The 25,415-nt window shown below is 36.4% G+C and overlaps 1 protein-coding gene across 3 annotated transcripts in view; it reads right to left on the bottom strand.

The window, feature by feature from the left end:
* LOC115632387 overlaps positions 1–25,415 on the bottom strand; it is a 69,260-nt gene that overhangs the window by 10,936 nt on the left and 32,909 nt on the right. For 2 of the 3 annotated variants that reach the window (XM_030529516.1, XM_030529517.1), the window contains exons 3-10: positions 13,087–13,866; positions 8,743–8,879; positions 7,439–7,626; positions 7,041–7,144; positions 6,616–6,822; positions 5,672–5,802; positions 3,885–4,058; positions 2,343–2,372 (exon numbers count right to left, since the gene is read on the bottom strand). In XM_030529516.1, coding sequence (XP_030385376.1) covers positions 2,343–2,372; positions 3,885–4,058; positions 5,672–5,802; positions 6,616–6,822; positions 7,041–7,144; positions 7,439–7,626; positions 8,743–8,879; positions 13,087–13,866 — 1,751 coding nt within the window. Of the gene's footprint in view, positions 1–1,399; positions 1,529–1,584; positions 2,067–2,342; positions 2,373–3,884; positions 4,059–5,671; positions 5,803–6,615; positions 6,823–7,040; positions 7,145–7,438; positions 7,627–8,742; positions 8,880–13,086; positions 13,867–25,415 lie in introns of those variants that run through there. The other variant, XM_030529518.1, reaches the window with a different exon arrangement.

Below are 25,415 nucleotides of genomic sequence, written 5' to 3'. Positions count from 1 at the left end.
CATTCGAAAAGAGTTAAACTAATAGACATTCTGGAAGCATTTTAAAAAGTAATTAAAAAACACAATTCTTTGAATTAAGCTTTAAAGTTCATTTTGAAGATGCAATATAACAACTGGTTTTGTTGGTGAATTCGTAACGAACGTTAGACACTTTCAGGAATATATCATATGTTTTCAATTAGTTTGTCACAGCTTGGGAGTACATACTCATATATATTTTTGATGTAGTGTTGTAAAATATTTGATGTTGACTGCATCGATTTTTTTTCGATTTTAAACAATTTTCTTGAAAATAAAATCGATTAGTCGTTAAATGAACAAAGTTCATTTTTCTTGTCGTTTTCAAAACTCAACTGAAATTGCTGCCTAAACTGGTACTAGCGATTGTTATAAAGCAGCCAATTACTAAACGAATTGAATTAAATAAGGGTATGGTTCGACACACAAAATGCACCAAATTTATTAAAACTTATAAGAATCCTAAATAGGTTTTTCTTGCTTAACTTCTTTTGGATATACTTTATACTTTAAAATTAACACAGACAACTATAATTGAATATTTTCAGTAACTTTATTAGAAGGGATTTTGAACTGTTTAAAGGTTATTTGATACATGTTGATACTCAAACCATGCACATTTTGAATATAACTTTGCTATGATTTGATTGCTATTTTCACAAACTTGAGGTGGTATTTAAAAATGTTCAGTTCTATTAAAAGGGTTTTTAATCTGTTTTTAATAAATTTCATTTTGAAGGTACATGTTTATTAACTTCTCGAATTTGAATATTCCTTCCTTCCGAATTTCCAATATAATGCTCTAACCAGAATTAACGACTACCTGACCACAGTATCGTGCAGAAATGGGTTGTTGGAGGAATTGCAAGTCAGTTGTAGAATAGAAGCCGGGCAGCAATCGTCGCTGTCTCTGTATTCTTGCCGTATTGCGTTCACTTTGGTCGTCAAAACATTTAAGTGCTAATTCATGGCAAATAGCATTGAGTAAATGCCTTGCCGTGCCATGAATGGCATTAAGAGTGAGGATGTAGATGTGGATGTGAATGCGAATGTTGATGATGCGGCGGCGGCGGCGAGAAACAACCAACAACCAACGACTAACGACCAACGACGGTCGACCGTCGACCGCAGCGCACTTAACGTGCAGCTTGAACAGATGGCAATGGACGTTCGAGCTTAAAGAAGTTGTACAAAACTTTGGCCGGAAGTGAAATTCATCACACAAGTGAATCTATTCATGATAAGCACTCAACAATGTTGCAAAAGACGATGCGTCGTCCAGCTGCGGGGCAAGGCAATGGCCCAAACAAGAACCAGCCATTCGCCATAGTTATGTGCATTATATGATGAATGCCTCTGCTATAATTTACACACGATTTACATGAAGGGCAGCAGGGTTCTGTGGAATGGTGGGGTGGTCTGGTGGTGTGGCGACTGCTTTTGTGGCCATGGCAGGCGGCACGTTCGGGCACTTTGCTTTGGACATTCTAGGTGAATAGCCGCAGTCAACCTACACATTCGCACATTAATACCTATGTATATACTCGTATATGTATGTATATATACAATGTTATATTGTCCTTGCTGGATGTTTAAGTAGCTGCGTCGGCGACATCGCCTTCGTCTTCGTCATCATCTTCTTCTGCGTCTTCGCCGTCTTCGCCGTCATTGTCCTTTGCCTTTGTGTGCGATTTATGATGTGCGTGCTAAGTGTTCATTAATATAAATCCAATGACAGATTTTTCGCTTGCGTTTTATGTCCTGGCATGAATGCTGATCGGTATGTGTGTTTGTGTGTGTGTGTGTTTGTGTCTGTGTTTGTATAATGTCATAATGAATACATTATACATTATATTTGCTGTCGCTTCAACATTGCTTGTCAATTCTTAGTGTTGTTGTTGCTGTTATCATTTCTGTAGCTGTTGTTATTACAAGTATTGTTGTTTAATTAATTATTTTGACAGCAAAGGTTGACAAATAATTGTTGGTGAAGACGCAGACACTAATAGATAAACAGATGCTACATAGCTAGTTATATAATGGCAACAAATAGCCGACTAATACGATTGACTGTTGTTGCTTGTGGTCGATTGGTGGTTCGTGAGTGGTGTTTAGTGGTTCAGGTGGCTATGAATTATAATTTCCGTGCGCGCTACATCTAAACTCAAATCATTTTTGGTATGCTGCAATTGTAATTGTGATTTAATATGCACTAAGAGAATTTAGCAGGAGAGATATAGTATATGTATGTATATATATATATAAAGAGAGAGAGAGAGAGAGAGAGCAAACGTTCGATAGACAAATATTGTTTGATTTATTACCGTTGATTTCCATTTGGGTTTTACATTTTCCTATTAGAGAAAAATATACATATTGGTATATATATATAATATATATACAAGCTTAATATAATTAACCATTTATGGTTATTTATGTGCATACAAATAAGGTAAGACGAATTAGCAAATGTAGCTCAGATAAATTGAATATAAGATGCTTCAATGATCTGTTACGAGTGTGCAGGTATTTTATGCTAATAAACCAAGCCATTGAAGATTTTCAGAGGACCACAAAATACAGTTTTACCTTGTAAAAATGGTTTTTCAAATTTTTAATTGTTTGCTGCTGTTGTGACCTACTAAAAAGCTGTTTAAATCAATTCTTCAAGAGTCAATGCTTGAAAAACTTGAACTCCTACACTATTAAACAGATTTTAAAAAAATTTCAGGTCCAGAGTATACTTTATATTTTTAAACAAATTTGAACAATTTTAGTACACAAATAAGTTTTTGTGGCGCTATTATTGTGTAAATCTTCATATTCCATATTCTAACTCTAACATTATGAAAATGTACTATACTATAATTTGTCTGATTAAGCATTCGAATAGTTTTTAAATTAAATTTAATTCCATGGAACTTCTTTTAAGCTATAAATTTGATTTTTGTTTTCAATGACTTTTCCTCGCATTAAAAGCTTTCTATTTGGCAAAGAGGGCCCAGAATGTGAGCCATGTGTAATGATTGGCCACTGAAAGTGTATTAATATTCAGTAAGGTCATTGACAGTAATCAAGGATATGCATGTATATAGTATGCATGTAGGTCAACCAAAAGGACCTTCCTGCGCCGTCATTGCTACTCGTATTCAGAAAAGTAGCCCTCAACTTGGCCCATGCATAGTAATAACTGTGCATTCATGGGAACGCAGCTGCAACTTTTGTGCTTATTATTATGATGGGTTGCGGCCAAAAGTTGCATCACACAATTGAAGTCATTTTGCCAGCCATCGACAAACAGAAAGGGCTACGAAATTAACACTTCGCCAGATGCTGGCCATTGAAGCTCAAGGCAACGGCAGACAGCCAGACTGTTAGACAAACAGACAGACAGACAGACAGTTGGACAAGCAGACAGCCAGCAAGACGGCATGGGCGAAGCTACAGACCGACGCTCATACCTCACCCACATTCATATAAACAATGGGCGAACAAAAAATCGTACAAAAAACAAACAGATTTTGCTCATTTCTTTTCCACAATTTGTCTTTTTTTGCGCAATTTCTGCCACGTTGTTTTATATATTTTTTTGTGTTGCTGCTGCCCCGTTTGTCGGCCATTGGCCAACAAAGGAAGTAATTTTTATGCTGGAGCGCTCGTTAAAGTTGGCAAACGCAAACAGAGCTAGAGAGAGAGAGAGAGAGAGAGAGAGAGGGAGAGAGAAAGAGATCGAGCGCAGAGAAAATGTAGCAGGGAAAAGGCGTGGGCATTGGCTTGGACATGGACATGGACGTGGACATGGACATGGCAATGGCATGGCAGTGAGACAAAACAAAGTAAAGTGCATTTAAAGCAGATTTAATTACCTGAATGTAATCGCAGTCATTCCATGTTTTTAGCTTTGGCTCGAATTTCTTGTCCTTCTCACTCGTGCTCGGCGCCAGCTTGTTGCCGGCCGTTTCCTGTGTGGAAATCCAGACCAGATTACCCTTGGGCTGTTTAACTAGAATCAGCGCATGTTTGCCATGGGGTACATCGTGCTGTGTGGACAGTTGAAAGTAAATGGAAATTAATGAGTGGGCGGCACAGAGAGACGCTGCTAGTAGAGGAATATTGCCGAAGGCAATAAATATCCGTAGCTTAATTTTTGTACATTTCTTAAAAATACGAGCTGTGGAAAACTGCGACAATAATGTGGCGCTGGCAGGGCGCATAATAAATATTATTCCTTGAGTATGGGCATCACTTAATTATCAATGGTAATGGGATTGGGTCAAGGAGGCTCACCATATTAAAATTGTTGATGAATCAGGAAATATAGGTCACGATGGGGGAGATCTCTGGGGTTTTTAATGAAGTGGCGTTGAGAAATCTTTAAGGATTGACCAGTTCGTGTAGAGGGATAATTATTAATAGTACTGATAAGAGACTTCGCAAGTGGATTAAATGTAAGAGGCTTTCAGATATTGTCTATCTTATGCATCAGTAAAAATTAATATATCATCGGCTAATAGTGCTGCAAAATACTTGAACATTTAAATACTTCTAAAATTATTGCAAAATTGTATTGCTTTTTTTTTGGACGATTGTGATTATTGGTGGACCACGAAGAATAAGTGCATACATGCTATCCTTAATTTATGCCTGTATGTTGTGGTCTAGGAAACCACTTAGTTCTGAGTGGTTCATAAAAATATGAACGAATAAATGGTTCAACCACCTCATAAAATTTATTTTCATTTAGACTATCAACCAGACACAATAAAAAATGTATTTCAAAAATATTATAACCTTGAGCACCAAGCAGGTGTGTGGTTGCTTAATAGTATGCGGTTTTATTGAAGTTTTCATTAAAAACATATACTTTGCAATTAAATTAAATTCAACGCAAATTAATTTGAAAGCTTTTTAAGCTAAATTGAGTTTTTTTCAGGAAATAATTATTTCTCCGATCTCAATATTTTATTTATCTTTGTTATAGTGGATTTTTGATTTGAAAATGCCTCGCGTTTGAAGCCCACTCATAAACTGTCGCCTGGCATTTTGAGTTAATTATAATAAAAGCCTGTTCTATTTTCATTTTAAATGTAAATTTCATTTTAATAATATACTGTTTCAACTGCTGACGCATAAAACTCATATATATACAGTATATATTCCGCAGACGTTTGTGTGAAAATATTATGGCAGGTTTTTTATACTGTTGCATATGAATGAGGGGACGGGGTGTTTAAGTAGCTTGAGGCGGCAGGAGCAACGCCATTAAGTCTAACGCAGTCCGATTTAAGCAGGATGATGAAGTCAACGAAGCGCATGGTGTTGTAACCTCTGGGTCGAATGCTTCTTGGGCTTGTGTCATTGTGTCTTAGTGTTACTTTGTAACTTTAGCTCTCTCAGATCCTGACGCTAACGCTGAGCGGCTTATGATACCTTTTTGCGTAAGCATAACAGACTGCGGGGCAACGTTGCGTATACGCAATTATGCTGCGGTTTCTGCGCAACATATTTAATTTGCTTGCCACAAAATATGAGAAAGACAAGGCCGTCAAAGGCAACGCTTTAGCGGTTGGCATTTCATAAATAAACGCTTAAAAATTAATAAAAATTACTTAAATTGTGTGTCGCATGCATTTTTAATTAAACGCTGACTCACCTGGCGCACCGCATAGTAGCAGGTAAGGTTGCGGGGATAGATGCCCGGATAATTGGGCGACTGCAGGCGACAGGCCTTTTTGTCACAATCGCTGAAGATGCGCGAACAATATGTGCCCGGAATGAGGTCACCTGGAAAGCAGAGGATATGCTCATGAGGCGCGAACAGACACAGGATACAGATATGTCTGGGGAGGCAGTAATGCTTATATACTTGTATAACAAACATAAAAATGAAAATGCGCTTGGCATGCAAAGGAGCCCCACAAATACACATAAATAAACATAAATACGCGCATTTACATACATAAATATATTTACATAAGTAATGCACAGTGGTGTTTCTTACTCTTTTACTCTACGTTTCAAATCAAATATTAAATATAAATATAAATATATATATAAATATAAATTATTAAATATAAATTATGTTCTTTAAAATAATTTCGAAATTCGATTAATAATTTATCACTGTGAATATTATTAATATTTGTTTTATTTATTTATTTAGAAAATCAACAAATAGTGCTGTCGATACAAATACGAAAACTATGATTTATATTATCATACTTGTATAATATTATGAAATAAGCATTTTGAAGCATTTCATTAACTGTTTCTAGTTTGTTTAACTTTATTATATTTTATTGCAATATTATTAGCTTTTTTCTTTTGCAAATACTTAAAGATGTTCTTCATTGGAACTTTTTTTGTATTAAAACTTAAAAGTTGTCAAAGTTGGATCGATTCATTTGAACTGATGAGCTTGTGACCTGCAAATGGTTATTTTTGTATGAAACTAGTTTCTGTTTACAAATATCGATTGGTATTGACATTTCTATTGAAATTACTTTTTTTCTATTATCCATTTAGGCTGTCAATTTAAACCATTGTGCATTTTTAATCCATACAGACACACATACACGCAACACACTGTCAACTCACCTAGGTAATATTTGGGCTCGGTGTAATTGTGCTCGTCCTTGGCCAGTGGTTTTTCCAGCGATTCCATAAAAGTCTTGTTATTTGCATAGGCGCTAAACAAACTAAAATCCTGACCGTAGCGATCCGAACGTGCACCGCTGGAGTTTGTAAAATCCTCGATGGCGTTTTGATGGAGAAAGCTGCTGCGATTGTGCCACTGCTGCAGTTCTGTAAGGGGATAAGGATAGAGAGTGAAGTGTGCAAGGTAAGTCCCGGCCAGCCTTTTGTGCTGGATTTCTTTTTTGCCAACCAGTTCGCTTAGCCGTATTTGATTTAAAAAAGAAAAGGGGTAGCAACGAACGGCATTCAGAACAAGTCTCAGTTGTTCAGTTGGTCGTTTGCCCTTTGTTCGCCGGTTGGGTTTTGTGTGCCGCATTGCAACCTACCTGAGACCTTAATGCCACCGTAGCGGGTTACCGAGCTGTCCCTCGATAGCACCTTATATCTAATGCGAAAGTCGAAATTGTAACCGCTTTGATCCCGTGCCAACCTGTGGGCGAAAGCAGAACACCAAGGCATTCATTAATAGTTGAGCAGCAGCTGGTTTGGCATCTTAACTGTCTGGTCCTTGCCAAAAGGCAGCAGGTGTAGTAACAAAAAGGATTTGTCAGCTTTTAAAGTTTGCTTTTCTTTGCCAATGATTTAGCTGCCTGCTCAGCCTGCCGTGGAATTGCTTTAATATATATATATATGTATATACATAATATAAAGTTTTTCTGTGCTATAAGCTGATATTGCAGGCTGAAAAAAATGTAGCATACTTATGTGCGCCTGCATAACTTACCTATTCAATTTGATTGTAAATATCAATGAGCGTGTCTCGCTATAAAACAAGACTGGTCCCCACGATGTGCCACACCACATTCCACCGATGGGTGTGCGTGCCGACTCCGCTATTTGCATATAGCCATCTGGGCAGCCGTCATGCACATAGGATGTGAAACGCCCAATCGTAAAGCTATCCAATGTGACCTGAAAAATAGTTTGAGGTTTGACACTTATAAGAAAAAAAAGTCGAATATAACTGCTATTATATTTATTTTCCTTGAATGTTTTGGATGGGGATATAAAATTAGTATTTTTTATATAATAAATTGGTTTACAATTTATTTAACTGCTAGTGTGTTAGGCGCTTTTCATAATTGTTATACAATTATGGTTTTATGGTTTTTTCCGTTTCAGCACGAATACTCTAAAGTTTTCTTCCTTTTTTCATTATATTAAAAAACTTGTACCGTTCTTTTAATCAACCTAGATATGCATATCTATATATATATATATATATATATAATTGAAAAATACATGTACAAGTACGCGTTGCTTTGTTTCCAATCTGTGTTAATCTCTATTACCAACTCCACATACTTTTCACAAAAATAAAGTACTGTTCATAAAACATGGAAAGCAATGTACAAATGCCTTTTCCAAGTGTTTAATGAAGTTTTTGGCCAGCACTGCCATATCTTCCTCAACTAAATCAGCAGTAGTGCAGCATCCGTGCAAAGTCTTTGCTGACTACTCTCGACGCACTCGAACGAAACAAAAGGCATTGAGCCAACCGACGAGCCAACCCAAGCTCGTTGGCTATAGTTTCGGTTCATGACTGGGCGTTGCTGCTGAAGTGTTGCCCAGCAGCTAAAGGTGTGAAGTGGTGCAATAACTAACAGCCGCTTGTTTCCTGCCTCTGCACAGATAAGACGCTCTTAGTCCCCAGAGGAAACTGTTACCGTTACAGTCTTCATTCTCTGTCTCTTGCCTCGCCTCCTTCGTCTTCCTCACAGTCCCACTCTCTATTTCAGTCTCAACCTGTCAGTTGAAGTTACGCTCGGGCGCTTGGGATTTGTATGCTAGCTGGGCGCAATGAGTGGCTTTGAAATCAATATTGGTGCAATGCAACAATGGCCACTGTGGCATGTCTCTTGCTGGTATTGCTTTTCCTCATGATGATGTTCTTGTTGTTGTTGTTGGTCTTAGCCAATATTTCTTATCTTTTTAATGGCATAGTTTATCCACTCGCAAAATGAAATGTGAAAGGCAGCAGCTGCCAGCAATTGGGGGAGAGAGAGCGGAGGGATTGAGGGCACTCACCTGCACAACATCGCCATGTTGGCCACCCGCTGCCGTAAATGTGAGCACGCACACAAAGGGCACCCGATCCTGCTTGGGTCGATGCAACTCCAGGGCGTAAGTCTGCCCGATGTCGCCATAGTAGGTGCGATTACAGCCTGTTCGAAATGGAGATGGTTATAAGATGGGGGAAATGTTCTTTTAGTTAGTTGCCGGAAATAAAAATATATTTAACGCAATTAGTATAAGCTTGGCAATTATTTTCTTGGCCGCTTTAATGTGTCGGCCGCACGCCACGCAACACGACTCTCCTATTAATATAAATACTATGTATATGCGCATTTATTTATGCAGCGTTGGATGGGCCGACAATTGTCGCGCTATTTTGTTTGGCTTCACTAACAGAGTTGAGGCGTAGTTACTTGTATAGCAAAAGGGGCATATTCGCTTTGTCCTCAGGTATGTTGAAATAAGTGGTTCACCTAGCAAAGCAGTCTAATTGTTGTGAACTTAACTTGAGGGCAATTAGCTTGGTAATCAGTTGTTTATACTTGTAGAAGCTCTAAATATGATTTTTTATCCGGTCTAAATTTTTTCAAAATAAAGTACGTTTGCATACGTTAATTAATTCGCTTAAAATGGGGTTTTAGCAAGCTCAACATCAATGTCAAGATTCAAACTTTTCCATTGCTAATGGATTGGGAAAGTAATTTCTAGTGCAAAAACTTTCTTATATTTTTGCATATTTATTTTATTGGCTATTTAAAGAAAAAATAAAATAAGAATAATATGAAAAATACTGGTTCTGCGAATGAAGTCATTTAGACTGTTGCTTGTACTATATTACCCTTGTTTCATTTATTTTGTTATTTAATAAATTATAATTAGACGAATATTTATTTATTGTCTTGACTTATGAACACTCGCTTCGGTTTAGCGAGATTTTAAATAAGTTTTTAATACTTTACAATACTACCAATTTTCATTTAGATTATGTTTATAAACTATTATTATTATAACTAAGTGTTAGTAATAATAGTAATTTAATATAAATAACCTCAAAATTATGCCATTCCCAAGGCTGTTCCATATTATTCTGTTTACAGAGTATTTCCTGTTCAATTATTTTTCCCCAAGCTCCTTTTCTCTTTCACATTTTTGTTTGCCATTCTCCTTTGCTTTGTTGTCATCAGTACGAATACGATTTGACACATTTGTATTTAGATTGCCTTTAATTATGTTTACTAAATTGTCATGCAATCAACATCGAATGCCTATTGCTTTGAATTATTGTCATTATTGTTTCTTTAATAGAATTAAGACCGCTGGCTATTGATAAATGTCTGTTGTTTGCTGCTGTAATAATTGAGTACAGCAATTTCTATAATTCATGCGAGTTCTGCATTTATTGATCGAGAATTATGTAATGGCAATTGTTTGTCTAGACCAGTACACTGCACTGTACAATTTGTTACTAGTTTTAACACTAATCCTGGAGGCAATTTCATTAGCATGCCAATTGGTAATTCGTGCCAGTCTGAATGCCATTTCAATTAGTTATATTAAAAATGCATTGGATTAGGGCGAACCAGAGCAGACAAAACGATTTCAATTCCATTTCGTAGCTAATACCTTGCTGATGTTGTTGCTGTGGTTTCTGACGCTGCTGCGATTGCTGTATTCTATCAAATTAAATATGCAACAGTCATCAATAGTCAATTAGATACATAATATAATGTATATATTTCGATTTGTATTTCTATGCGTACGTTTTCTCATTGCTCGTGGGTAGACAGTCTCTGATGGGATTATGCTACTTGTGGCTACTGGCTAGCTCATATAAATGCATTAAATCTGTCGGTTGTACTGCTCGTTGTCCTTTCTTGCATTTTATGTAGCATACTTTATGGGGCTGCCAAGTTATTAACTTTAATCGCAAACATAAAGCTGCCGTTTGTTGCTGCTGGTTGATTGGCCTTGCTGGCCAATAAAAATAAAACCGATCACTCACACTTGGTATGGACGCACCCCAAACATCGATAAAGCATTTTGATGTGGAATGAAATAAAAACTCGTTTTTCAATTAAAAACCAAAAGCTTCGCTACTGTGCGGGTTGACCGTGTGGCTGTCGTTGAATATCATTGAAAATACTTAATTAAATTCATCAACACTTGACACGGGGCGCTCGGAATGGAGGCACTGTGGGCCAGACCGGGCCATAGGCGACAGCCAATTGGCAAGTGAGAAGTTCACTTCGCTGCCATTATGAGGGTTGTTGTTGCTGCTGTTGTTGTTGTTGTTATTGGTGTGGGCAAAGTTATGTGTTGATATGTGGGCGTGTGTGTGTGTGTGTGTGCCTGTAAGTGACGAGCGTAGGTTGTGTGAGCGTTTAATTACATTTACACATCTAAATGTGTGAGTGTGTGTGCGTATGTGTTAGTCAGCTTACTAAGTGTGCTTGCCTGTGTTTGTGCGAGTGTGTGTGTGCGAGTGGGTATGTGCTGCTCCATCAGTGGACCCTGACAGATTGGACAAGGTAGTTAGGCAAGCAATATACAAAAAAAAAGGTTGAACTGAAAGGTGCTTAATTAAAGCAAGCCAGACTCATCAATTGCTACGGAAATTTTCAATTTTTGTTTTAAGAGTAGAAAATATGTTCTTCTGCCGTTGTATTTGTAAAAAGTGCTATATAGTTTTGCAATTAATTGCCTAATAAATGTTTCTCTAAAGTGTTGGTGCAAGTAAAGACGTTTACAGACTGTATGGTCTGCTAGTGCTTAATCTTGTTGAACTCGTATACTTGTACAAATGAATATCTTTCTGTCTCTTATATGCGTCTTAGGTATCTTTTCGAAATTTTGAGGTTTTTATAGTAAAAATTGGAATAAAGGGTAGGCTACATATACTCATTAATATCGTGGATAGTTAATGAAAATAGATTGCAAATAAAACATAAATATTTAAATTAGTCCACTTCGGTTCTTTCTCAATAGACACCTTAATGGCTGTAACAATAAAGAAGAATTGCTTGAGCGTAGTTTGTCTTTAATTGTTTTTAACTATTTCAATAGTTTGTATCTCGATCTTGGCTTCCAAGGTTGAAATCGATTTTTTTATGTACTAAACTATTTTAATAAACCTTAATACAATGCTGCCATATATTTTATTTTGATTTTTTTTATATATTAACGACAAATTATTTTATCATCATCTCTTTTTAAAAGTATCGTATCGTATCCTCGTAAAGAGATAAAAATCAATAGAGTTAAGCATTTAAGTTAGTGTTTAGAACGTTTTACGCACATTTTTGTTGCGAAACGTGTATGTAGTTTTGTAAGAGGATTATATCAGCTCAGAAAAGCAATGTAAGCATTGTAAATAGAATATGTAAATAAATGTTTGCCCAGAAATACACAAGAAATTCGAATCATAAAGTTTGTATCGTAAATATGATTTCAAGCTCGTGCTCGTTACTCTTTAATTGTTTTAAAATGTCAACAAAACATGGTTTTAATTATAAAAAATTTTATAAATCCAGTTTTTTTTTTTTTTTTGCGAAATGAACAAATATTGTACACATAAAATAAATGAAAAAACTTTACCTATTCAACTAAATGAATAAAAAACAGATATTTACGGGAAAGATTCGACTAAAAATTTACTGCATTGATTCTTTATTTAAAGGCCAAAAATAGATATTTCAGTTTTACGAATCGGTTTTTTCTGTGTTTCTTTATACTGCTAATTCTGTTTTTACACGGTAGATTGGTTCCAGAAACAATCGTCTACAAATAGTTTTTGATCATATGCAAAAATAGGTGATTGGTTCCTTATGTGTAAAGAAATATGCAATTTTTGATTTTCAATTTAATTAAATCCAAATCGTGTAAAAAAAGACAGTGTAAAAACAGAATTGGGTGTGTGTTTCTTTCTCTATACCATGATTTTTATTCAAACTTCTGTCCTTTACAAAGGATGGAAAGTAAACTTTTTAAATTAATTGATTTAATCGATTTTTTTGCCTGTGAAGAATAGGTCGCTTTTAAAAAACATACAGTTCTCATTTCCTGGCAATTTCCCTCAAATGCTAATTGCCTGCATAATTCAAATATATAGAACTAGGGCTCTGCATGGTGCAGCACAAGTTGACAGCTACTCATTAGGTCTGACATTCTCCATTACGAGAATTAGCCCCCTGCCCCTGCATTGCTGTTCACTTAAGCTCTCTATTCGGGTCCAGTGACCGGCAATCTGTGTAGCTTGACAATATGAAGGCTTTGCATAATTGCTCCTCCCCCGCTTTAATCTCTTTGCGGTCCTTCAAATCATAATGATGATGATGATGTTTCGTTAGAAATACTCACGTGTACAAAATCGCGGCTCATCGCTGCCATCGCCACAGTCGTTGTTGTTGTTGCAAAATTTACTCAATGGCACGCAACGGCCGTTGTTGCAACTGTATTCGGATAGGGAGCAGGGTGGGGGAGCCAATTGCAAATTGGCAGATTTGGCAGTGGCCTGTGATGAGGTTGAAGCAGCTGCCACAACTGGCAATGTGGCAGGTTCAGGATTATCGGGCAGATCAGCAATAGAGGATGAAGCTGGGGCGGAGGCGGAGGCGGAGTTGGAAGTGGGGGAGTTGGCTGCCTGTGCATCGACAGCTGTCAGACAGAGACAGAGACACAGGCAGAGGGGGAGCAGCAGCAGCGGCGACGGAAATAGATGTCGTCGTTGTTGTTGTTGTTCTTGCTGTTGCTGTTGTTGCACAGTTGAGCGTTTGTGACAACTCCGATGGGCTTCGAGAGTTATTGTCGCCGTCTTTGTTGCTATTGTTGTTGTTGCCATTGCACGTGTTGCAGACTTCGCTTTAATTGCATGACATTGTGTTGTTTTTATTGTTGTTGCTGCGGCTGTTGCTGCTGCTTGCAACATTTTGTTGCCGTATGTTTGCTGTCGCTCATTTGGCTGCCATTGGCCGTTCAGTCGTTTTAAATGGCTCTCCTCTTCTTGTTTGGCTGTTATTGCTGTTTCATAGGCAGTGCTTGTTGCTGTTGTTGTTGCTCTGTTGATTCGTTGTTTCAGTTTCTTTGGCCGTTTTCTGCTTTTGTATTTTTGTCGCCATTTTAATGTCATTATTATTGTATCTGCAAAAAATAGATAGAGCATAAATGAGAATGGAATACACATATTTTTTTTTAATGATTTTTAATGCATAAGAAGATAAATTCAAATTATATTTACAAGCAACAACAAATTTTATACGAGTACGCGCTCCATGCGATTACACGCAAAATTTATTACCAAATATTTATCGCTGGCATATAAATTGAAATGCCGCCATACTGCCAATGTCGGCCATTTCTCTCACCGCTGCTGCCAAACAAATGAAAAGCACAAATATTTGCAGCATAAACAGAAAACACTTCTTTTTTTCTTGTTGTTGTTGTTGTTGTTTTTATTCAGACGACGAGAAATTTTCACGCGCTCTGCACATTACACAAAAGTTGTTGCTGTTACTGCTCATGCTTTCCTTTTACAATAATAAAAAGAATAGCGGATTTTTCGCTTATATTCGCCGATGTACAATGAAAATATGTGCCATGGCGATGGCGATGGCGATGGACTGTGTGGCATGCGCCGCTGAAAATTGATTAATGTGTTTTTTTGTGCAATGCTGCTTCGGCTGATGTTGCAAGTGCTGGGTTGGGGGCGACGCTTGTCGATTGCAGTCGCCAGCGATAACGACGAGAATAACAACAAAATAACAGCAACAACAACAACAATAGCAACAGCAACAAACAAGGATGGTTGCTGTGATGCTTTTACATGCTGTTCATGATTTATAACGGTTTTTCGGCTTGCAAAAGCGTGACCCAAAACAGCGTGTCGCCGACAACAACAACAACAACAAAAACAACAGCAACTACACCATTGCGCCACAAAGTCAATGAGCACAGTACACTTACACACACACACACGGACACTCAAGCGGAAAAAATAGTTGCATAATTTTAAATTAGATGCACAGACACATCACAGACAACCAGACAGTGGAACAGACAGACACCGACACCGGGACGGGCACACGACGACATCGGCTGGTCTGGCAGTTTACAGCAAATGTCGCAAATTGCAGCCCCAACAGATATCTGATGCTCTACTCAGCAAAGATATAATCCAAAGATTTTAGCAAGTAATTTAATGGACACTACTATAAGGAATTTTTATTGTAGAAACTATATAATCAAGAGTTTCCTTCGCTAATATTAGATTAGATGCTCTGATTATACAGTAATCAAGAGTTTCATTAAGCAATATTAGATTCAACAATTTTGTCGGTCACCCTCAAAAATATTATTATTTAAGTTTATTTTACAATAATATATCATAACAACACTGACCAATTAGAATGAATTATAAATACAAATTTAATTCTTAGTAGAATAAAATAATTAAAAAAAAATGTATATAATATTGTTAGGCAGTCTTTGGAAAGGTATTAATCGCTAGTCTTCTGAAGGTGCACAAAAATGGATGTATCATGATTGGTTTTTAGTATTTTTCGACCTACAAGTGGAGCGGATCTTTAAAAGTTAGCTGCCAACAATTTAATAGTTGTAAAAGCAAATCCGCATTTCAGTAATTCTATATAAATGTTTCAATTGTTTAGCTTAAAATTTTCATTAAAATAGGCAAATAATTTTCAGAAATATTTGTCGAGTATAAACATTGCTTCAATTAAATGAAATAACAATTCTATACTTAACGATAAATGTTATGAAAATTATATTTTCAAAGCGTACTGCGTGTAAAATATTTGCTTAACTGATCGTAGTTTAAGACAAGAATTAGACAAGAATGTTTATCCTAAAAGTTCCTGGGTGCAAATATTTAAATTATCTTTTGAATGTTGTTATGATTATCGTTGGAGTTATGCAATTTTTTTTTAATTAAGAAAAAAGTGACAGCAGAAAAAAATTAAAAGTCACCTAACACCAAAAAAGTTTTTTTTATATTTTTTTTTAATGTAAAATATTAATTATACTGTTATTATTTACAATTACTTAAATTAAACTTATAGAATAATGCAAATACAGCTGAAACTGGAGTTTAGTCTTATTTAATTATTTATACTTTATAAAAATCTATTGGAAAAAGTTTTCTGAGTATAATGGATTATGTGGGATTTTTTGCTTTTTTTGAATAATTTGAAGACCAATTGAATTCTCGTACTGTTTTGAAAAGTTCTTTAAGAAACCGGATAATTTTCTAACAGTAGAGTAGAGGTAGTTTGAATTTCAATTTAAAAATGAGCATACTTTTAGGTGATGCGCCTTTTGCCAGGTATTAAGAGAATATTTTTCAAATAAACCTAAAAGCAAGTAAAGCACTTAATAAATAAACATAAGCTAAAAATTCGTAATAAAATGCGACTTATTTAAAGATTACATTTTTAAATTACTTTTGATTCTCTAGAGTAATGGGAAAAACATATAAATTATTTATTAAGTGAAATTTTGGGAAAACAGGAACATAGTTTTCCTTTTAACCGGAATCGGAAATAGGGACAGTGTCAACGTTTACGCTTTCTTTCTTCAATAATAAACTTTGTGTGTTTTGCGAACTTTCGACAAAGTAAAATGTATTGCATATACACAAATTTTTATGTGGAATTACACTTGTATTGTTCGTTTGGTAATTTTCTTAATGCTATTTCTTGTCAACGTCCGCATCATTCATCAATGTACGCTTTTAGCTAAATTGAATTCTTAAAATAAAAAAGTGAACATTGCTGCGAGCTGTGCGAACATTGCGCACCTTGTTTAGTTGGCCATAATAGTTAACTCCGAGAGTCTTAAAACTTCAACTTTAGAAACTTGATAAAAACTTGACTACAGCGTAACAGCCAATATGCTTCGTTAAAGTGCAGCGCACAGAGCAGTTGGAAAACATGTTGTTTTTAACATTTTTATGCCACACACACACACACCCACTCTCATTTGCACACACACACACACACAGCAAGCAGCGTGTAGTGCTATGACGTCGGGAAATTTGCCACAAAACCGTGCCCCTAGTACGTGGCCAATGCTGAAGTTGTCGGCCAGTTCAGGTTGGGAAGGGTAAAGGGCATTACTGGCTGTCTAGTCGTGCATTAAATTGCTAATAATTTTTGATGCTCCCAAAAGTTGTTTTCGTACACAAAATTTTATTACTTGATGGCTAGATGGTAGAAAAAACAGGAATAAATCTCAGTATGGAGTGAGGTGATGTTGGCCAACCAGTGTTGGAAAAAGGCTTAAAGCTCTATTTCTGTGTGTATGTGTATGTGTGTGTGTGTGTGTGTGTGATCAGTACATTTAACCGCAGACAAAAGCCAATGTCAAAAACCTTTTGAATTTGCACTTGTGCTGCTTCTTCTTTCTTTAGTTTTTCCTCCTCTTCTTCTTCTACTTCATCCTCTGGTGCATGGCAATGACAGCAACGACAATAAGACGTGCAACAACAGAAACAACAACAACTTGTTTATCGTAGCACTTGCTTCCTTATCAGCACTAACACAGACACAGCCAGCACACAGATATAGACATGAGGTTCCTATCTAGTTACGGCATAAGAAGGAAAAACACAAAAAAGAAAATGATGAAAAGAAAGCCACGAAACTGCTTCCATAAATGGTCGCCACACTGCCTGGTTTGCCTTAATGGTGCATCGGGGGGTTGTGGAACACGGCGCTAGTTGATGAGAGTCAGCAGGCGGGCGAGCATATCAGCTTTCGTCAAACATAAATGTGTGCCTTGCCTCCCATAATGTGTCACACGCGTGTTGGCGACAAACATCAATAGTGGCAGCAACATCAACACCATCAGCACACACATGGGCGTACGCAGAAATACGGCAAAAAGCTCGTTTACACTTTTTAAATACGAGCCTTTAAAAAACGGCGAATATATAGATTTAAACGGTAAATGAATTTAGAAGTTATTTGTGAAAGTTTGTATTATTTAATTGTAATTTATTGTTTGATGTTTATTAAATTTATTTTTATATATTTGTCCTGAAATGGAACTTAAGGGGCTCCCCCTGCGTTGCAAAAGAACATACCCATAGATTTTTATACCAGCCTAAAGGTACGGAGTATAGTTTTGAGAAAAACACAAATGGAACCAACTCTTTGCGGGTAAAGCTTTTGTGACTGGTACGCTTGACCTTGAACCGGGAACTTATTCCGGAATCTGTAAAGCTTTATAAATAACTCAACCTTTTACGAACTCTTTGAAACATACTAGCCAGACTGTTAATAATAGCTCGAGCAATAACCCTCCTGACAAAACGACAACTGTCTGTGGTGCTGTGATTGCTTCTTTTGTCCAGACTTGCATCGGAATGTTACCTGAAGCTGAAGCCTGCTACCTAGACATTATATGCATATAATGTACATTTATCTTATGATTCAACCCATTTGTAAGCTTTGCTAAGAGTCACGTATCTGCAAAAAAATCCACAGCTGAGTTATTATATTCTCAACTAAATAAATGTAAAAAAGAATCCTTACTTTTTCTTTTAAAAAAACCAACCAAATATACATATATTATCGTTTTTGTAGAATCTCGAAAAAAAAATATGGATGATCTCGATAGTCCCTTAAGATGCGATTTATAAATATTTTTTCCATTTAGTTATTTAAAATCATTGGCAGTCCGTGGAGACATTTAATTAAAATTATAAAATGAAAATGGTTTTTGCGTACGTCTCTGTACACACACTATCATATCAAGCGTAGACCTTATATTTGTGTGCGTGTGTGTGTGTGTGTGTGTAAAGCAAACAGGGAGAAAAAGATAGCCTGCTGCCACTTCTTTTACTTTTATTATTTTCATATGCAAAATAGTAGTTGCACAAAAAGTGATGAAAGAAATTTCTGTAGCCGGTGGCAACAACATTGCCATTGCTGTTCTTGTTGCTGTTGTCATCATCAACAGTCGCAGTAACAGCAGCTGGGATCGCTGTGCAAGCCGGAAGAGAACTTGACTTATAGCACAGCAGCAGTCCCTGCTCCTTATTCCCCACTCACTCTCCACTCCCCTCTCCCTACTCCACACTCCACACTCCTGCTCATTCCTCATTTCCTGTAGCCAGCAAACAAAGTCGGCTAGTAAGAAAATGCAAGCGCAGCGGAAAGGGAAGTGCACTGAGCATGTATGACCGCACACATACAACAACACGTGTGTTTGTATGTGTGCGCATGTATATATACATATATATATATATGTATGTGTGTGTAGTTTTAAATTTTTACAAATTAAACTGCATAAAGTACTTGAAGGCATTTGGCTGTGGTTCAATGCTGTCGTCCTTTTTTTTGTCAGCGCTCATTAGACGAAGCCATGAAAGTTGATGAGGCGCGCTCCACTGCACAAAAGGGAACACTGCTTCTTTGCTTGTTTGATGGCTGAGGCAAAAGCAAAGGCATAAGCGCAAAAGGCCAAAGACTAAAGTGGAGTAAAGGCAAATGATAATTGCGACAATTTGCTCCGACAGTGTGACAGCAGCATAAGCAAAAATGCCAAATGCCAAAAATAGTAAGGAAAAGAATAGAAATAGAAATGGAAATGACGATGATGGACAAATTAAAGAAGTGGGCGCTTCTATGTGTGTGTGTGTGTGTGTGTGTGTGTGAGTGGGCGAAGTAATATCAATGTTTTTGGTGGCACAGCAGCAACATTTTGGAAGCCAATGCTGGCCCGCTAAACAAGCCTCACATTTAGACAGCTTTGCTGTGAGTTCAAATAAGGACTTATTAAAAGGCATAGACGAACTGTGTTAACCCTACGCGGTAAAATTTGTTTAACAAAGATTGTACTTTGTCTTGTTTTATGAGCTTTCAGACAGACCTAAGAAATTTCGACTTGAAACGCTGGGGAAGATCATTAAAATTTAGAAATATAAATAATATGAATTTAGTAGAAGGGATTCCCTACATTCAATTTGTGTAGAAAACTATCAATAACACTTTTCTTTTCGCCAATGACGGAATAAGCGGACAAATGATTGTTGAACATACATATTCGCACTTGTATATCAAAACAAAGTTGGATCAGAAGATAGCGTTTTTGTCTCAATAGGGTTTTGCCATATTTTCAAAAATATTATTTAGCAGTCGAGAATCCAATTCCACATTCGGCAAAGATACATTTTTCTCATCAAATAGCTAGATGTTGTACACCTTTTCGAAGAGCGGAACTGGCTTTTTAATGAGCAAAATCTAACTGGATTAGAATATGCTTATTTACGGATGAGTATCTTCTTGGAAATAAAGTCTACTCTATGTTTCTGAGCCCATTTGCTGAGAAATTTCTTGTATACATATTTGTTTATTATTATGGAGTAAAAAATTAAAAATCACATTTTATTGTTAAACAATATTAGAAATTGAAGTTAAGGAAGTGAATATGCAACTGTTTTTTTTCGCCCTCAATTTATGAATCATTGAATTTGAATATACGCTATGTTTTAGTATTTGTTTTAATTTTAGTTTTAAAAACAATTAAACTCTAGTTTAAAACCTAAGCTTTCCATATTATTATTTATTTGATAGTTGAAATAACTTAACACTCAAGTCATCATACACATAGGAACGTGTGTGTGTGCTTTGTTTGTCAGATAACTTATGCCAGCCAGTGTTGATAAAATGTTTGCCTTGGCTTGTCAACGGCATGTCAACTTCGTCAAAGTTTTTGGCTCGCATGTGCCTGTGTCTGTGTGTGACGTAAGTGCCATTAGAAATAAAAATGCCGCAGCCTACACTCAGCCGCGCACTCGCCCACACACACACTCACTCACACATACACTTGTACTTAGAAAGCCGACTTGCCACTTGCATGCAAAAGCGCGTCAAAGTTATTTAAACGCCCCGTCCCGCCACCACACACATTTCTTGGCTTGTCGTATGTAGAACGCCTGTCAGTTTTTCCCTGCTCTCGTTTTTTTTTTCTTCATTCTACTGGTTTTGGATAGCTCACACATTTGGCAGAGACTTTCACTAAGCTGCTTAACATCTTACGTAGGTTTGTATGTATATTTGTATGCACGTAAGCACGTATGTATGTATGTATGGGTGTCTGTTTGTAAATATGTTTTGAGCACAGTTAATGAAATTTAAGATGCCTGTTGTTTTGTAGAAGCTTTCGGCACTCCGCTTGGCCCCAGCTTTGGCCTACTTCAATGATATTTTCGCTTTTTATTTTCTTCGCGAAAATTGAAGTCAAGGCTCTAGGGCACCACTTGGCTCTTTTCGCTTTTAGCCTAAAACACATTTGACAAGCTCTCAAATTAACTTCGTTTTATGCGCTTGCACACTGCCTGACGACCATATTAAAAACTGTTTAATGGCCGCGTAATTAAAACACGCAAACAAACTCATGAACAAATTTATACACACACACACACACAGCCACACTTTAAGGCAGCAACACTTAAAACTTTATTCAATTTTCATTAATTTGTGGGGCACTTTATTTTCTGTCTGTTTGGCGTTTTTGCGTGAAAGCGCGTGTCGTGTCATTGTCAGCTGTGGACATTTTACCTGCATAAATTTATGTTGCGCATACGCCCCGTGCAACAACGTATGACATAACGACGCAGTCAAGCAACAGCGCCGGTTATGCTGCTTATTAGAGATGTGAGTGGGCTCGTGCGTGATAACAATGTGGCGAAATCAAAGTGGAATTCTTGATATTAAAATAAACATTTAATAATAATAGAAATCAAATAATAATGAAATAATAATAACGTGATCACATTATAAAATCAAAATGTCATAAAAGAGAAAAACACAGCTTTGGATTAGTTTGATTATTAAGTAAAACAAATTATGGAATGTCTTTCTATATTCTACTAGAGCTCAGATTCTCCGATTCTAGAAGCAAAATCTATTGAAGTTGTGAAAATTAAAAAAAAAGTTTTATTACTTGTACGAAAAATAATGTGTTCACATAGAAGCTAACTCCTCAACGGGGGCAGCTGAACACTAAATGGCGCATTATTTTTATTGGTAGATGTTATCCATTCATTAGTAAAAGGGAATGTAGATGCCTTGGAAAATGGCATGAAACACTAGTCGACTACTAATCAATACCATAATTTTCGCTGAAATGAATAACATTTATCAACTTTATTTCCAACAAAAGTTGTGGAGTTTGCAAATGAAATTGATGCTTATTTAATTTAATTTAATTATTGTAAATGTGAGTGTGAAATTCATTTTTTTTCTACCCGCACATCTCTAGTGCTTAGCATAACAAACGGTGCCCGCTCTTGTGAGCCCATTAAAAACGTATTTTAATTTGATTTCATTGTTCGCTGTCATTGGCTGCTCAACGGCATTTGCTGTCGCTTTGGTTATTCGCAAATGAATATGAATTGAATTGATGATATTTTGGGTGCGCTTTCAAATTCTAAATGACATTCATTCGCTTGGTTGCGACAATTCGATTAATGTGCCGCGCATTTGTTCCAAATGCCCATTTTGTTGAAGGTGTTCTTGGCGAGGCTGAACTTGTGGGGGAATGGGTTTAAAGTGAGGGGGAGTTGAATCGAGAATAGACAGCGAACACGGCTTTTTAATTAGTTTTTAGCTCGTGCCCCAGCACCAATCGAGTGGCACTAATTAATATGACGAGCACAGCGGATGCCAACAGGCAATGACAATGGAAATTTCAAATTTCATTTTGGATCAGTAGTCAGCAACTGGGCTGTGCGATAAATGATTTGCATTTGCTATATACTTGTATGTCGTTGTAGTAGTAGTAGTGTGGGCTCCATTGATTTCGGGCGAGGTCAAAAGTGACACAAAATGGCGCCGGTCATTGTTGAAAGCTATTTAAAGGCATTGTCTTTTATGTCTAGCTTGATGGTCATTGGGTCATAAATAATAAATAAATCAAAGAATGGGCTAAAAATAAAATGTAGGCATAGTTTATAGTTAACTTTTTAACAACTGTTTTTTTTGTTAGTTCATCCAATTGTTTCCTTGTCCAAAGTTGTATTCATTTAATATTAAAGTTAGAGCTGTGTGCTGAGGAACTTTTATAAAGGTGAGTGACTTGCTTTCAAAGGATTATGTGTGCCTGAGCCTTAAATTGAAGCTCAATAAATATTGGATAATTTAAAAATGGTGAATTCAATTAGGGACTCTACGACTCAGCTATTTAAATGTATATTTGAATACTATAACTAGAAAATCATTATTATTTTGGTATTTGGAACTAATAATAAATAAATAAAATAAAATAAGTAGAGTAATGTTTTAGTTCAATAACGACGCTTTTTCTTCTTTGAAATAAAAATTTGAAGCTATAAAAGCCTAGAATTCTCCTTTATATGAAAAATCTCATATGTACATATGTATTCTGACCAAGCTTCTATTTTTTTATGGGTTCTTAACCAAGAAATTATTTTACAGCAGGATGTGACATGCTTCATTTCATTAATCAATGCTACTAACTAATTAATAATGCTTTCTCTGATATTTCTAATACTTATTTGAGATTATTATTATACACTTATGATGAGTTATTGTAAAGATGAAGATTGTGAAAAATTATAAGGCATGAATTGTTGTTAAAAATAACGTTGTAAGACAGACAAAAGGGGTCGACAACAATAGTTAAGTGTTTCATCACAATCTAATAAAATGTTAAGAGCAGATTTGCTTTCAGCCTTTTAAAATGTTTTAAAAGGAATATATTAAAATCTTCCTCTTTGTGTCTCCGTCCTTCACATCTTATTAGCAACCCCGAAACGCAACATTTTCGTAATATCTGCTGCTTTTCTTTTCTGCCACAAATGTACACGCCATAAAGGTATAATTTATGCAGCAAATACTTAGATACATACATATTATACATATGCATATACGAGTATATGTAAGTGGTAGGTAGTTATGGCTGGTGGGGACACGTTCAATAAAATGACATTGCAAATTTATACAAATGTCTTTGAATTATTATGGCTGCGTTTCCAGCTGTAACGCGCACAGAGTGGCAATTTCAATTTAATTGTCGTGACCATGTGTGTGTAGGCATGTGAGTTGGGGTTGCTTGAAATATGGCAGCCATAAGCAAATGCTCCTGTCGCTGCCTTGTTATGTGTTTATTTTTATATGCGTACCGAATTTGGCTTATTTGGCTGCCAATGCTGTCGGCCCTTTTTCTTAACGCTCTATATTTGTTTGTATATGTGTGGTTATAACAAAAGGACAGACAGTTGGACTGCTAATGGGCTCTACAACAATAACAACATGAGCGGAAAGCAATAACAACAATAAGAAAACTTGACTGGCACGTAGCGAAAAGACATCAAGTTGGCAGTAACTTAACATATACATGGCCATATCTACATACTTATGCATGTATATGAACAAGTATTTGTTGTTTTGTTTTCGTTGGTCGCGTATAGAGGAGACACGTTCGTTATATATAATCAGGCAGCAGGAGCAGCTATAACAAGAACTTGGCAGTGGAAAAACTTTTTAAAAACAGCTAAAATTCTGCAGAAAAAAAACCAAAACAAATAAATAAGTTTTCTTGTTTTTTCAACTCCAACACACACACATTTTACAATATCCCCAGCTACCACATGACAATGAGAAACTGGAGAGTGTTGGCACAAAAACGTAAAAATATGTTTTGTTTGTTTTCATTTCATTTAAATGAAAAAAAAAATGAAAAAACGCCCTTAACAGAAGCGAAAATGCTGCAATAAATACAAAATAAATTACATTTAAAGGCTTGCAACATAAATTGTTGAATAAAGAAACATGTTACAGCAGCTGTGGTTCTGTCGGCCCATGGCTGGGCGTGTATAGAAATGGACAGAACTCGACCAGCTTTTTTGGGCATGCTGCTGCTCAAAGCTCCAGATTCCAGAGACCAAAGCCCATAGCTCTGACTCTGCACGCTTGTTGAACTCATTTCGGAGTCATAAAGTTGGTCACATTTAAATTAAAATTCAACTTTGCACGCCTCAAGTGGCAGCTGTTGCTGCAACCGCCGGGCAGGCTTAGTGGGATGGAGTGCATGTAATCAGACTAAGGTGGGCGGTTTTAATGAGGCGCCACAAAACTTTGCGTCACAGCAGCCACCAGAAGCCAAACTGCCCGTTAGCTGCATGTCTATAGTATGTGTTTGTGAGAATGTGTGTGTTTGTGTGTGACACTTAAAGTTTTTCAGCAAATCGTGTTTACACTGCTGCATCGTTAAATGGCGACTAAAAACGCGTTAAGTCAACATCTTAGATCTGTGAGAAAAATGCAGTTTTCTTAAAGAAGTGAACAAAAAGTCAAGGAATATTGGAAATATAAGAAGAAATCTTTCGTTCAATTATAATGCGCTGCTAAATTACTTCCTATTTCATCAGCCTATAAAATAGTGTTGAAAATCATTTAATCCTACTTCATTATACTGTCATGCTTATTAAATGACAAACTGTTTATCAAATCGATTTTCCGGGTATAAAGAAAAGTTTAGTTTTAGTACACAACTTTGATAAGATTCTGAGTCATATTTTCAATATTTTGCTCCTGTACACGAATCGATGTAAAAATGGTTTTCAAAGACAAACGCTTTCTCATAATATAAAAAAATGTCAGTTTTTTTGAAGATGTACGAGTATATGAAGCGTCCGGCTTTCC

The sequence above is a fragment of the Scaptodrosophila lebanonensis genome, unplaced genomic scaffold (genome assembly GCF_003285725.1).
Source record: "Scaptodrosophila lebanonensis strain 11010-0011.00,11010-0021.00 unplaced genomic scaffold, SlebRS2 tig00001415-arrow-pilon, whole genome shotgun sequence".
Lineage (NCBI taxonomy): Eukaryota > Metazoa > Arthropoda > Insecta > Diptera > Drosophilidae > Scaptodrosophila > Scaptodrosophila lebanonensis.
This window is presented reverse-complemented; position numbering and strand designations above follow the sequence as displayed.